This window comes from Daphnia magna, linkage group LG8, assembly GCF_020631705.1.
Source record: "Daphnia magna isolate NIES linkage group LG8, ASM2063170v1.1, whole genome shotgun sequence".
NCBI lineage: Eukaryota > Metazoa > Arthropoda > Branchiopoda > Diplostraca > Daphniidae > Daphnia > Daphnia magna.
In genome coordinates this window covers 364,301-379,254 of record NC_059189.1, presented here as the reverse complement: position 1 = coordinate 379,254, position 14,954 = coordinate 364,301, and the positions used below count along the sequence as shown (strand labels likewise).

The 14,954-nt window shown below is 46.5% G+C and overlaps 2 protein-coding genes across 2 annotated transcripts; one reads left to right on the top strand and one right to left on the bottom strand.

Annotated features, from left to right (window-relative positions):
• The first annotated feature begins 723 nt into the window (after positions 1-723).
• LOC116928245 (protein crumbs) lies at positions 724-10,511 on the top strand. The gene is given in 18 exon segments (XM_032935294.2): positions 724-882; positions 942-1,166; positions 1,444-1,828; positions 1,889-2,369; positions 2,434-2,587; positions 2,685-3,408; positions 3,492-3,716; positions 3,788-4,102; positions 4,177-5,555; positions 5,619-5,945; positions 5,947-6,306; positions 6,386-6,595; positions 6,597-6,656; positions 6,965-7,158; positions 7,230-8,192; positions 8,259-8,592; positions 8,661-8,981; positions 9,048-10,511. Coding segments are annotated over 17 exon segments (7,008 nt in total). The 5' UTR covers positions 724-882; the 3' UTR covers positions 9,399-10,511.
• A 111-nt stretch (positions 10,512-10,622) lies between these two features.
• On the bottom strand, positions 10,623-14,895 carry LOC116933743 (nose resistant to fluoxetine protein 6). Its single transcript, XM_045178255.1, is given in 14 exon segments — positions 10,623-10,863; positions 10,930-11,202; positions 11,295-11,490; positions 11,555-11,693; positions 11,776-12,156; positions 12,213-12,376; positions 12,449-12,589; positions 12,591-12,737; positions 12,800-13,015; positions 13,017-13,234; positions 13,300-14,175; positions 14,246-14,408; positions 14,475-14,604; positions 14,679-14,895. Coding segments are annotated over 11 exon segments (2,136 nt in total). The 5' UTR covers positions 13,544-14,175; positions 14,246-14,408; positions 14,475-14,604; positions 14,679-14,895; the 3' UTR covers positions 10,623-10,846.
• Between the last annotated feature and the right edge of the window lie 59 nt (positions 14,896-14,954).

Genomic DNA, 14,954 nt, shown 5'->3' with positions numbered 1-14,954 from the left:
TATACTTTTCACCTAGTCAAGTTCAACCGAACACACTTCCCATCGTTGGCGCTCCATGTAATATGACCGTCCGTAAGTCCCTCCTAAGCCTTTGGTCATGTCCGAAATGGACTTGAATTTGGTCACAGACAGGTAAACTCGGTACAAGGCAACTACTACTTTCATTTGTCCCACTGGCAGTTGCAATTATAAATTCCAGTCGATTGCCACTTGGTCGATTGTCTGCAATGTGGCCGATATTGTGTCAACTTTGGATGCGCATTCCTTTTCGACATTTTCGCTTTCCACCCAAAAATGCAACAAATTTCTCTCCCGCAAAAGGTTTTCAAAGAAGGAGGGGTGGGAAAATGGTTCGTGTCAAGGAGAGCGAAAAAAAAAAAAAAACGACATGTGAAATCAGATCCAGCGCCCATTTATTTAACCGAATGGATTTCAAGAGCGTATCCGATTACTTAACCAAAGACGACGAAACAAAACCCCAAATGTTTTTTTTTAAAGTAGTTTTCTTTTTCTCACTGCGGCATCCCTTAAAAATATTGATCTCTGCTATTTTCTCCATCCTGTACGTATACGTGTGTGTGTGTGTGCAATATATATATGATGATGGCCCTAATATATAGGGGCTGGGTGAAAGAACCTGGAAGGAACAGTAAGGTCCGTGACGGCCGAGAGTGAGCCGCTCTGGTTGCTGTGGCAACTTGGTGTTTGTTTGGTCGACATTCATTTCTTGTTCTGATGCGAGAGAGTTAGCAACACCTGCCTCAAGGTGTAGACTTTCTATTGTGCTCTGGGCGTTTACTTCAAATATAGAATCCGAATTAAGCTGCACAGATGACTGGCCAATGGTTTTATTTTGACGATTGAATCTCTTGTTGTGTTGAGGTCGTGTCCTATTTGCTCATCATTCTTTAGAATCCTTTCTGAATCATTTTCTGCTTTAGATGGTTGGCCACATGATGTACACGGGCCCAGCATCATGGCGATTAGCCTTTGTGACGACGGTGATGACGATCGCGGTCGTCACTGGTCAGCAAGCGTATTTCAATGGGACGCAAGAGACGGTGGTCACCAGCGTCACCTTTCCACCGACGTCTGCCCAAACGTATCACCTGGGCTTTAGTTTCCGCACTTGCGGCTCGCCAACCACCGGCACCATTTTGTCGCAGGTAAAGTTGATTTTATTTATTTGGAAGTCAGCAAATGTAGTCCATTGAACTTTTTGTTTGCGTGTCGCCATGCATTCGTTCTTCTTTTTTTTCCCGAGATGTTGTGGTCCAATGGCGCAATACAACACGGCACGCCATTATTGTTGCAGATTGTCTTGTGGTCGGCCGGCTCTGACTTGAGTTGTTGTTGTTGTTGTTGTATAACTGTACAACTTAAATAACTGTCTTCATTTTAAACAAAAAGAAAAGATATACATTTATTTCCATTGGGTGCCAGGTGATGGCTGCCGATCGGCTGAGTGTGTCTCTGCTGCCAGCCAATCAGGGCGGTCGGTTGAGTTTGAGCCTTTCGGCCGATTCCAACGACTTCACGACCGAAGCCGGTTTCGATTTGGCCGACAATCGATGGCACGATGTCGATTTCCGATTCCACGAAGACTTTCTACAAATCAGATTAGACGGCGAATGGACGCCGGTGGTGAATGCCAGTTTCGTGATTAATTCGCCCCTTTTCCAACGACCTGTCGCTGACAATGCTGCCAAATTGATGACAATCGGCACCGGATTTTCCGGTTGTCTTTTGGAGGGCCCCTCCTTCTTGCTGACATCAATCGACCAGCATTTACAAGTCACCAACTGCCCCATTCCATTGGGCAGCGATGGTTCGTCTAGTTTTTATTTCAAATCTAAACAGAAAATTCTAATCTTTTTCACGCCATCAGTTTGCAACAATGCGACGAGCGATCCGTGCTGGAATCGTCCTTGCCGCAATTACGGAAAATGTTCGTCATCGTCGAACAGTGACGACGGCTTCGAATGTCGCTGTTCCCTGCGCTACATCGGCGACCGTTGCCAACACGATTTGGGGTCACTTTGCGAACGACCAGAGTTCTCTTGCCTCAACGGCGGATCCTGCCACGAACATCCGACGGGCAATGGAACGTCTTGCATCTGTCCGCCCAACTTTTCCGGCTCTCTCTGCGAGAATGCCGTCGATTTGCCGGCGTGCAGCGGCGATCAGTCGTGTCTGAACGGAGGAACGTGTTACCAGCAATCGAACGGAGATTCTTTGTGCGTCTGCCGGCCGGGATTCAGCGGGCCCCGATGTGCCGACAACACGGACGATTGTCTGCATCCGTCTCTGTGTCAGAACGGAGGCACTTGCATCGACGGAGTCAACAATTTTACTTGCACCTGCAACGGGTGAGTTGCAGCAGCGCAGTCGTCTTACGTAATGGCTCATTGGCTTATTTCATTGGCTGGACAGGTATCAAGGACAGAGATGCGAAACGAAAATCAATCAGTGTCTACTGGAGCCGTGCCAAAACGGAGCAACCTGTTTCGATCGGTTCGGCAGCTACGTTTGCCAATGCGTCGCCGGATTCAGCGGCAACAACTGCCAACTCGAAATGGCTTCCAGGGTAACAACACCATCAAACATTTCAAACGATTTCATCATCGTTGTTACTTAGAGGGCGATGTGTTTTCACGTGAATTTGAAACCATTTTTATCCACAGATGTTGGCAGCAGACGATCCTCTAGTGGCGGCCGTTATGGTCAATTGCGAGCCGGATTCTTGCCTGAACGGTGGAATCTGCACCAGTAGCGCTTTGAATGGAATCGAATGTTTGTGTCTGCCCGGTTTCAGCGGCGCACGTTGCCAAACGGAAGTGGACGATTGCCTGAACGTCACGTGTCCGGCCAATTCACGTTGTCTCGACACGGGGGTGGATTCGCATCAGTGCGTCTGCCTCACTGGATTCGCCGGAACAGCAGCCACTGGATGCATCAACATCGACGAATGCGAACCCAATCCGTGCCGGAATAACGGCACCTGCACGGACCTGGTCAACGGCTTTGAATGCACCTGCACGGGCACGGGCTTCGGCGGAAACGATTGCTCCGAAGAAGTGGACGAATGCCAACCGTCGCCGTGTCTCAACGGCGCCACGTGCGTCGATGGCGTCGGCAACTACTCCTGCCTCTGTCTGGCTGGGTACGAAGGACGCGATTGCGAGACGGACGTCGACGAATGCCAATTAGCTTCGACCCAGTGCGGAATCCATTCGTCAACGTGCACCGACCTCGTCGGTGATTACCGGTGCGTTTGCGAACCCGGCTGGACGGGCCGTCATTGCGATTTCGATATCGACGAGTGCGCCGATAGCCCCTGCTTGAATAACGGCACGTGTCTCAACCAGCCGAACGCCTTCCAGTGCCAATGCCTCAACGGCTTCCTGGGTACACGCATTGTTTAGCTAATCCAATTCAAATTTTTTAAAAAAAGGGGGCTTCCGTTCTTATCGATTTTTGTTGTTGCACAGGCGAACGATGCGAGGTCAATCGGGACGACTGTCTGCCCAATTTGTGCCGCAATAACGGCACTTGCATCGATCAGGTGGCCAATTACACTTGCTCTTGTCCACCCGAATTCATGGGTCGCCACTGCGAGGAAGAGTTTGACGCTTGTGCCAGTTCACCTTGCCAAAACGGAGCCAGTTGCATCACCACACGACCGCAATTGAACTTTTACTGCGAATGTCTGCCAGGTGAGAACTCTTACCCCCGTGTTCAACTTAATCGAAAATTAAAATGAATTGGATTGTTTGTGTTTCTTCAGGTTTCGAGGGAATGTACTGCGAGAATAACATCGACGAGTGTTTCTCCGTCCAATGCGTGGATGGCAAACAATGTTTCGATTTGATTAACGGCTACGAATGCCGTTGCCCCACTGGATTCACTGGCCACCTCTGCCTGGAGAACATCAACGACTGCGTGACCAATCCTTGCCAAAACGGTGGATCCTGCATCGATGGCATTGGCAACTACACTTGCTCCTGCCCTCCTGGTTTCACTGGACGCAATTGCTCTGAAGACATCGACGAATGCACCGTCCTCAAACCTTGCGTCTACGGCATTTGTCAAAACACGATCGGTATTTCATTAGAGCATTTGATCTTTTACAAACTGAGTAATGGCATTTTGTTATTAAAAATTTGATCGTAAAAGGATCGTATCAGTGCTACTGCAGACCGGGATTCTCTGGCGACAATTGCAATTTGGAGTTTGACGAGTGTTTGTCGCATCCGTGCCAAAATAACGGAATATGCAACAATTTAATCAACGGCTACGAGTGCGTTTGCGCACCTGGATTCACCGGCAAGGACTGCGACATCAACATCAACGAATGCGAGTCGAACCCTTGCCAGAACAACGGCACTTGCATCGACGGCATTGCCGCCTATTCCTGCATCTGTTTGGCCGGTTTTACTGGTCCGCGTTGCGAAGTCAACATCGATGAATGCGAATCGTCACCTTGCCTGAACGACGGGCTGTGCCTGGACGGCATCAATTCCTACCAATGCGACTGCAACGACACGGGATTCCACGGCGTTCACTGCCAGATCAACGTCGACGACTGCATGAGCGCCCCCTGTGTTCACGGCTCTGAATGCGTCGATCTAGTCAAAGATTATCAATGCCAATGTCATCCGGGATACGAGGGCAAGAATTGCGAACAGGACGTCAACGAATGCGAACCGATTTCTCAGCCGTGCCGTAACGGCGCCGAATGTCTGGAACGATCCAACAGGACCCTGTACGAGACTGGCCAGATATTTCACAGCGAAACGGAGCCGTTCAGCTACAACATCTCAGGAGGATACCTGTGCCGCTGTTTGCCCGGTTTCGAAGGTGTCGACTGTCAAATCAACATCGACGAATGCGCTTTAGCTACAGCCGCTTCGCCCCGTGGCCAGTCTCCATGCAAATTCGGCACCTGTCTCGACGGCATCAATAATTACACGTGTCAATGTCTGCCCGGCTACGAAGGAGATGACTGCGAACTGGAAATCGACGAGTGCGGTCGTTACGAGCCGTGCCAGAACGGCGCCACTTGTTTAGATCGTGTCGCTGATTACCAGTGCCTCTGCCCGTCCAATTACGGTGGCAAAAACTGCTCGGTTGAGTTGCTGGGCTGCATCGATGTCTCCTGCCTTCACGGTGGCATCTGCGCTCCCTTCTTGGAGGACGAAACGATCCACAAGTTCACTTGTCAGTGCCCGTTCGGTTTCCACGGCCAGCTGTGCCAGCACGCCACCACCATGTCCTTTAACGGCTCGTCTTTTATGCCCGTCCAAACTAACCGCGAGGAAGGATACGATTTGAGTTTCCGATTCCGCACGACGTTGCCCAAAGGATTGCTGGCCGTCGGACAAGGGCAGACGTACTACCGTCTCGAATTGCTCAACGGACAATTGAATTTGCATTCGAGTCTGCTGAACAAGTGGGAAGGCGTCTTCCTCGGTTCCAATCTCAACGACGCCGAATGGCAATCGGTTCGCGTCCGGTTTAATTTCACTCATCTCCATTTGGCCGTTAATCAGCTGGTACGAATTGTGGGTCTCTAAGTTAATCGTGAACGTTTTAATTGTCTTGATTCAATCCAACAGGAGGCCATGTATCCGATTAATCCGGTAGAATCCATCAACTCGACCGAAACGAGTTTCGGCATGACCGTTCTAGGTGGCGCCACATCTTTCCTACGAATCCTAGCCCAAGGATTGCCGTTTTTCATTGGTTGTATGGAAAACGTGGTCGTCAATGGCCAGTGGGTGATTCCCAGTCCCAGTCCGCTAAACTCGGACGCAGCTCCAGGAAACAACAACAACAACATGCTCCACTTGCCCGGCGTCGGAGTCGAAATGGGCTGCCCTCGTACCGACCACTGCCGACCGAATCCCTGCCAAAACGAAGGCACTTGCAACGATTTGTGGACCGTTCTTCAACTGCTCGTGCCAAAGGCCTTACCTGGGCGACACGTGTCAATTCAGCTACACGGCAGCAACGTTCGGTCACGAGAACGTGACGTCCAGCATGGTTTCCGTTTCCATCACCCCGCAGGAGCGACTGGCCTTGTCTAATTCGATGGACATTTCGCTCTTTGTCCGCACGAGAGAACCGAGCGGTTTGATCTTTTACCTGGGCACCCCGCCAGCCGATTCAGGTGGGCCCAGTTACGTGGCTGCAGAATTGCAAGGCGGCCGGTTGCTGGTCGTCGTGGATTTGGGAGACGGAGAGCTGATCTTCCCCGCCACCAATTCGCCATCTCTCAACGATGGCAACAGTCATCTCGTCCAGGTGCAGTGCCACCCTCTCAAAGGTGTTGTTTAGCCTAAATTAGAAAACCTAATTTCCTTTTTTTTCGCATTGCCAAAAGGTTATTCGTGACAGACTTCAATTACGAGTCAAGATCAACGGCACCGTCTACCTCAACGATTCGTTGACGTCGTTCCGACCGTTGCAAGCGCAGGTTCTCTTTTTAGGAGGATTACCACCTTCGGCTCGTCTTCGACGTCAGACGACGCCATCGATCGCTTCTCAATTGGCTTCCGGGCAGCCGATCGGCATCGCCGTCCAAACACAACAACAACAACAACAACAACGTGCTGGAGGGTCGCAATTTTAAGGGCATCTTACAAGACATCCAGGTATTGTCCCCGTTTCATCAATTGTATTCAATGAATTTCGATGATAATCAAATAACACACACTGACAATAAGCCGGAGGATGGATACAGGAAAGTTTGCTTCAAGGTAATAATTGTAGTAGCGGTATACGCGTAGCTGGCTTCTTGTTATGGCGTTCCAGTACAACTCGTTCCCCTTTTGTAGTAGATTGCGCTTCAACGGTGGCCTTAATTTAATTATTTAGTTGGACAAAGCGATTGATCGTCATCTGAGTTTGACCAATGGGAAATGTCGTTTTTTAATCGTTGGTTTTCCTACCTCACTTTCAGATTAAAAGCGGAAATATCACGCGAATCGTGGAAATCTTCCCATTGGAGGTGCCCAGTCGTAACGAATTGCCCGACTCGCTGGGCACAGTCATACGCAGTGAGGATGTCCTTCAAGGTGTCGTGTCCGACAACAATTGTCGCGAGGATCCTTGTTTCAACGGTGGCAACTGCACCATCACCTGGAACGACTTTCAGTCAGTATTAGTTTTTTACACTTTCCAAATTGAATGCGCTCAACATTTGAAAACGAAATCCGTTGCGACAGGTGCATCTGCCCGCCAGGATTCAAGGGGAAAACGTGCGCCGAATTGGAATTTTGCGCCATTCATCAATGCCCAGTTGGCGGCCTGTGCCACAATTTGAACGACGGCTACGAGTGTCTGTCGAGCGCCACATTCAACGGCGTCAACAGCACCGTCGAATACACGAGCATCGGCATTGATGCCTCATCGGCCGGCGTCGAACAAACGATCGACTTCTCGTTCCGTTCCAGGCAAGGAGGGACCGTGTTGACCATCCAAAACGAAGCCAGCGCTCACGTCCGTTTCCTTCGACTGGATATCGAAAATCGAGGCGTCATCATCCGCTGGATCGCCAAAAGTGGCCTGGTCGTCAATGAAAGTCTCTACGAATTGCCGGAGGCTCTCAATGGTTCGTGGCATTCCGTTACGCTCAATTTGCCCGGCAATTTCTCCCTGGCCGAGTTGGTGGCACCGGAAGGCCAAATCACCTTGGGCGGAAGTGGAACGGAAACCACAACGGTGACGGTCCATTCGCTGGTCGAACGACAAGTGCCAGACGAGACGACGATCTTGCCCGACCAGAACGAAAATGAAACCGGACCGGCCGTCATGTTGATCCTTCCCGATTCAGTGCCTTATCGCGGATGTCTCAACGAATTCCGCGTCGGTGGATTGCTTTTGCCTTTCTTTCCTACTTCGGATCTATTGAGCGATCCATCGGCTCGCAAATTCCGTCCCATCAGCGCCGATCAGCTCAACAATCTGGAACTTGAATGTCGACTGTGCTACGATCACGAGTGCCAGAACGGCGCCAAATGTTTGGATCCTTTGGCCAATTACACGTGCGATTGCCTGGCCGGTTACGAAGGTGATCTCTGCCAAGTCAACATTGACGAATGCGTCCATCATCTGTGCGTTAACGGCGATTGTCTGGACGGAGTGGCCAACTACACTTGCCAATGCAAACCCGGATGGACTGGATGGCTGTAAGTTTTCTGTCTATTTTTTATGCCTTCCACCGGCGACTGATTTGAATTTTTTTTAATTCACAGCTGTGACGAGGACATTAACGAATGCGATCCGGACCCATGCCAGAACAACGCGACGTGCGATAATTTGATTGGCCGTTACTTTTGCAATTGCACCGAGGATTTCGTCGGCGTCGATTGCGAGAAGCCCCGCGTCGTCACTTGCGCTAATGAGCCGTGCCTCAACAGCGCCAATTGCACTGACCTATTCGATGCTGTGACTCTGCTGGCCAACAACTACACTTGTTTCTGCCCGTTTGGCTATGACGGAATCAACTGCGAGAACCCCATTAATTATTGTTCCGTCCTCGACCCTTGCCGCAACGGCGCCTTCTGCACCGGCGTCTCTTTCGAGCCTGTAAGTCTCGTTTTCTCAACCAAAAAAAACAGTTGAAAAGAAGTTCTGAAAATCGAATTTTTATGCAGGGTTACATTTGCGAATGCGACGAAGGATTCACTGGCGACAATTGCGAGATCGACATCAACGAATGCGCTCAACGTCCGTGTCTGAACGGCGGCCGCTGTATCGACGGTGTCAACAATTTCACGTGCGATTGTTCGTCGACCGGTTACGAAGGATACCTCTGCGAAGTGGACGTGGACGAATGCCGACGTGACGACCCCTGCGTCCGAGGCCGTTGCATCAACTCACCTGGCAGTTACAGTTGCGTGTGCGAGAGCGAGGATGACTGCGGCCGTCATTGCGATCGTAAAGATCCTTGCCGCATCGTCCCCTTGAATGCAAATGTAAGCAATTCATTTTGTTTTTAATATTCTAAAATTCTAATTTTTTTTTTAAATGATAAAAACTAGGAGTCGGTGTGTTACAATGGAGCGAAATGCACGTCTTACTGTGACGACGTGGACAAGATGACGGGGTTGCCCGTCTATCGTTGCTCTTGCGGCGATGGCTACGAAGGATCTGATTGCTCGCTGAAAATCATTTCTCAACTTGAACCCAACTTGAAATTGGTGGCAATCATCGTTCCCATTGTGGCCGCCCTTTTGCTCATCGCGTTGGTCGGTTTCGTCGTGTTCGTCATGATGGCTCGCAACAAACGGGCCACTCGAGGCACTTATAGCCCGTCTCGACAGGAAATGTTTAGTCCGCGCGTAGAAATGGGTCAAGTCATGAAACCTCCACCAGAAGAGCGACTCATTTAAGCAACAACGAAATGGGTCGAGGCATTTTATTTTTTTTTTGTTTAATTTTCTTTATTTTATCAAATCGTCGCTTATTGACCTTATTTTACTACAACTTATAGGAAATGTGTCAGTGTGTGTGTGTGGCCTTTTGTGAAATAGCAGAGAGTTGGTGGAGGATCTTGTGATGGTACACAGATACTAAAGAAAACAAATTTCTAACAACATAACAAAAGAGTAACTAAAAATTCCCCCTTCCCTTCAAACCGACTATAATATCGAGACCTTGGTGCCTTTTTTTTCCAAATTGTTTCCGTCGATTGTAATCATAATTAAGGTTGTACATTTTTCTCTTTGAAAAGATGACGAGTTTCGATCTCCTTTTTTTTTCAAAAAAATATTCCAATGGGTGATCGCTCTCTCTGTTTGCATTTTGTTTTTCTTTTAAAGAAAAAAAAGACCCTATCGACCTAATCCCTCCATAACAGTATCTAAGATGAATAATCTAATCATCGGCAGAGGCAACAACCGACTTGTTCACGACACCCGACAACAATTGTTGCTCTCTTTCTAACCGCGATTCCTTTCTGATTAGATTCAACAAAAATGTACAGAGCTGCAGATCCCCCTCCCTTTTTGATGTCCCGATCAACGTGTTATATATAGATATCTACTTCTCTTAAAAAACAAAACAAAAACAATTTGCATTCCATGTGTGTTTTTTGGGCTTCGTGTGAGCGTCTCCACACAGCCGTCCATAAAACTGAACCCTTATTAGCTCGACTCCGTCCGCGTCCCGCCTCGTGTTTACGTGTCTCGCCTTTTTTTTTTTTGCATTTCCAACGAAATGAAAATGCCTTTTTCAAGTGTTAGCGTAAAACCCTGTTTTAATCAGTTGATTATTTTTTTATTTTTGGGAGGGTGGGTTCTTTATTTTTAAATTGAAAATGGTAGACTAATCTGCCCTGTTTCACTGATTTGTTTCTTGTCCTTTTATTGAATTGTATGTACCACCCTTATGTAAAAGTTACACCTTTCCTCTTCCTTTATTGTTTTACAGCATAACCCGTCCCAGGTTTCCCCCCCCCCCATTATGTGCTCCGCTCGTATATACACCTTTCCTTTGTACATTGACTCACTTGCTTTTGATTCTTTTTCTTAAGGCACAATGCAGTTCTGGGCTAAAGATGGGAATCTTATTCTCCGTTCCAGCGTCAATGACAAATAAGTTCCAAGACAGGATGATTTATAGTTCCGAATATCTTTATTTTGAGTGCTAATCAGCTTTTGTGTCGAGGAAAGAGATACATTTTCGTTTAGAACTGATTGGGGAAGTGAAGCTGTTGCAAGATGGAGTATCATTTTTCACACAGCTTCTTAAACGTGCCCGCCTATGTTTGACTTGTTGGATGACCAGTAGCTCCAACTGGTGGCAAAGTCTTTGACTATTCATCGTTGATGAAGACAATTCAGTTTTTCTTTTTGGCTAAAAAAGAATATTGTTTGTTATGCATGATTTCAGCATCTAGTGCAGCGATAAAGACAGGCTTACTTTGCAGATGAGCTTTTGTCTCGTTCGGGAAGAGGAGCTTGTCTAAATTGGTGAAAGGCATTTCCACGAAGACAGAGACAACAAACGCCATCATAAAGGCGATCACCAAAATTCCAAGGTAAGTCGTGAAATAAACGTATTCCGAGTAATAGAAGGGCTTGCGCAAGTGAGAAAGGTAAGCAAAAGTGTAATGAAGATGGAGGAGGTAGACAGCATAGCTCAGACGGCTGAACGGGAGGAACAGCTTCCACGACAGAAACCGGTGAACGAAACCTGTTGAATAGAGGTTGAGTAATGTGTTCACTTGACTCACATTTTGCCCTTTAAAAAAGTTGCCGTTGATGCAGTTAAATCAAAACACGGACCTCCATATCCGTGAGTGCAGGCGAAGATGACCCATCCAATTACAAGAGCCCAAGCCGAGTGATGGAGGACTCCATACGAGACCCGAACAACCGGATCTATGACTGGAACTGTATTTTCATCCAAATAAGGGAGCATTCCGTAGATGACGACCATCCCAGTCAACGTGGCCATCACCCAACCTGTAACAACTAGGCACTATGAACGAAAATGGCTTCATTAAGTACAGGTCTTTTATATCTCATTTTCGATTGATTCTTACCTTATTGATGTGGATTTTTTGATCTTTTGTCTTGTACAGCAACCATCCCAACAAAATTCCTATTACGTAGGAAGGAAATCGAGCAGAAGTCTGTACGTAATGCTTGTCTGCGTATGCGTCGATTTTTAATATGTCAGATCTAAACATCGGTCAAACAAAAATGGAATAAACATCCAACTTACTAAAACGAGAAAAAAAATTAATAATAATAATTCACTTACGGTCTCATCCAAAAAATCGTGGCTGGTAGATCGTAGACAACAAAGAGAGTCGCCGATATTGCTAGAGAGACTAACAAACTGCCTACAGCCCAAAGGATTCCGGCTCTTTTCGACCGCCACAGTGGATAAATTAATAGCGGACTGATCCAAAACATTTGCATATCGCAGGCCAGATACCAAGTCTCTCCAGCTGCTACATTTGGATTCGTCATCCAATTCTTTGTTGGATGCACGTAATTATTGATGTACAGCATGTTGGTCCACCAATTCTTTCTGGCATCTCTACTCTTTTGCTCGATTAAATTCCAGTCAGGACCAGTTCCCAAGTACGGATAAAGTGTCGCCACGAATGCCAGAACAAAAGCGTAAACCGGAGTCAACCTTCAAAATCAGTAAGTGATGGGGTTCATTTAATCTCCAATAGTCTGTTCATTTACCTCATGTATCTATGGCCGTAAAATCGTCTAATGTTGAAGAATCCACCGTTTTGATCCAACTGACGCATTTGTGTAAACGCCACCAAAAGGCCACTCATCAAAAAGAAAGTGTCGACTGTGAACAATCCGTTTGTGATGGGCTGATAATGCCACATTAAAGTATTCTGCAAGCAGAAGAAAAGAAACGTTTCAAATTGCGCGGTGGATTATTCAACAAACAAGTTGATAAACATTACTTCTAAAACCATTTTCCGGTTGTAGATCAATCTTGTGAAAGTGAGTCCTCCGCCAACGTGAATCAACACGATCCAACAAATGGCCAAAACGCGTATACCGTGCAAACAAGATAAATTGTCTTTACTATTCTCCGTCGTTCTCGAGTATTGTTTTACAATTCCGTTTGGCAGAGAAACACTGAAGCAATTGAATGGCGAACGAGGAATCGACTGTTTTCTGCTCGTTTTGATTGAACAAGACATCGTAACCTGTTGCGGTGAAAACAGTGACGGCCAAAAGAACCAAACGCTGTCCTGAAAATAAAAATATTGTGAGGCACCTGCAGCTGGAAAGCAAAATGATTGCAACACTTACAGTACGATGAGAGTGACGTTATCGAATGTCGTTCTACGATTGTGAATTTTCTCCTCAGTGTAACAGTAATCTTCGCTCGAGATGGCCACGATGGAGAAGTTTTTACCTTTGCCGACACGATGTCTGACTTGCTGGGCAACTGCAGAACGCAAGTCACTGGCAGTGCATGTCGACGGCAAGCAAAAGCCAACGCTGGGCTTCTGGTAAAAGATAAATATTTTCTACATCCGCGTCCGGAATATCATCCAAACTCCTTTCTTCTTCTGCGACGGGTTTCAGTCCAAAGAAAACGGTGCAATACTGCCCTTTGAACGAGACTCCATCAGACTGGACAGATAAACATCCATCAAATAATCCCGACTCGTGATGCACGCTCTCGCCTCCTTCGATGTGGATCAAGTTTTCAATCACTTTGCCAGACGATTCGTACACTGCATTCAAATGACATTATAGCTCTTCAACTTACAATTGAATTGTTCGTTATGTTACAACTTACTCTTTACTGCCCACGATTCATGGCGGTGAAGAGCCACCAGATATTCCCGAGTGTCACGAATGCATTCTTCGCTGACGTTGGAGGTCACTGAGGCGGTTGGCACGCTTCGATGAACCCACCACTCATCGAGGGTATTTTTGTTCACTGAAGGAAATTCAAGGCTATTGATTATTGGCACATTACGGGAAACTGAAAGGACCAAGAAGACGAGAAGAGGCAGTCTTGTCGACATGGCTGTGAACATTAATGTGATAAAGCTTTGAACTCGCTGCGTTTCACGGTGGCTATGTAGGCTACATGATTTGGAGTGGTAGGAAATGTGAGTACAAGAAACTGATTTCAAGCCAGTTAAACGAGTCTCAGGAGAAAGTGATTAGTCGGTAAGAAATTTTTCGCTTCGAGCAATCAACAACGAGTAACTGGCTTTCTTGTTCTTACATCTTAAAACTATAATCTCATTTCAAAAGGAAGGCGGTCAACTATTGGGTGCTTACATAAAGCCAGCATGATTCAGAGATTGATTTATTCCACCAAGTAACTGGCCCAGTTTCTCGACTGGTTTTTCCTTTCTTATTCCAGTCTTCCCGATAGACGCAGACTAACACAATTAATTTTAAAGGTGATTTCGTAAATGTAAGTATCAAAGATATCCACGATCTCTCATTTTTTTTCGGAATTTTTGACTTTTTTATTGATTCAGTGATCAATGGAATAATAAAGCAAAAACCATCTGTCCAAAGGGGGCATACGTCTACAACACCCTATGTTTGAACGGCGACTATCCTTCCTGCGAAGATTTAATGCCCTCGCTTATTTTCTCTCCTGCAATCCAGTTCACACTCAAGATTACTTAAGAAACTTAAATAACCTAAAGAACTTCAGATAGGGGATTTTGGAAGGACATATATGTACAGAAAGTCATAGAAATATACAAAAAAAAAATTACCCAAATAGTCTGTTTACTTTCAACTCATTTTCTTGTTTAACTAGCCAGTAGCTGAGCTCACATGGCACTGGTTCTGTTGGATTGAACTCACATTCTTGTCTAGGGTAGCTAACTTCAATTTTGCTATGTACCCATAGACAGAGTTATTACCAGTGATGGTAGCCTGGAATTATAATTGAGAAGCATATTACCCTGTTTAGTTCTGATTCAAGCTTTACAACTAACTAACCTGTATATGAGATTATAAAGGATCCTTGGCACCAGTCTTAGCTGAGGGGGTTTTATGCTTTGTCTGCCAACAGGAAAAGTTGGTTGTCTTGAAATCCTTTCATGAATGCATGCAGAGCAAAATGTGGTGCCTGCAAAGAGCATAGTGTCGTATCAGTCACATTGGCGATGTTTACAACAATTTACAAAAGTATACTGCGATTACCTGATAACGGATTTTCGAGATGGAGGAAACGGTCCCTCGTTTACTTTTATATCTGTTGATTTCAAGCCCCACAAGGAAAGACAAAACAGAGTCACAGAAAATCTTTACCTAATTAATTAAATACACTAGTTTTTTTAGCAAAAGGTTGTAATCCTTCGTCACTTCCTTTCTTTTAGCAGCTAACCATGAGGTAACAGAAAAACAAAAAACCCGGATATACAAGCGGTAACGATGCCATCGCGTGGTAGAAAAATAAATTTTGTACTCGCCGCCTGT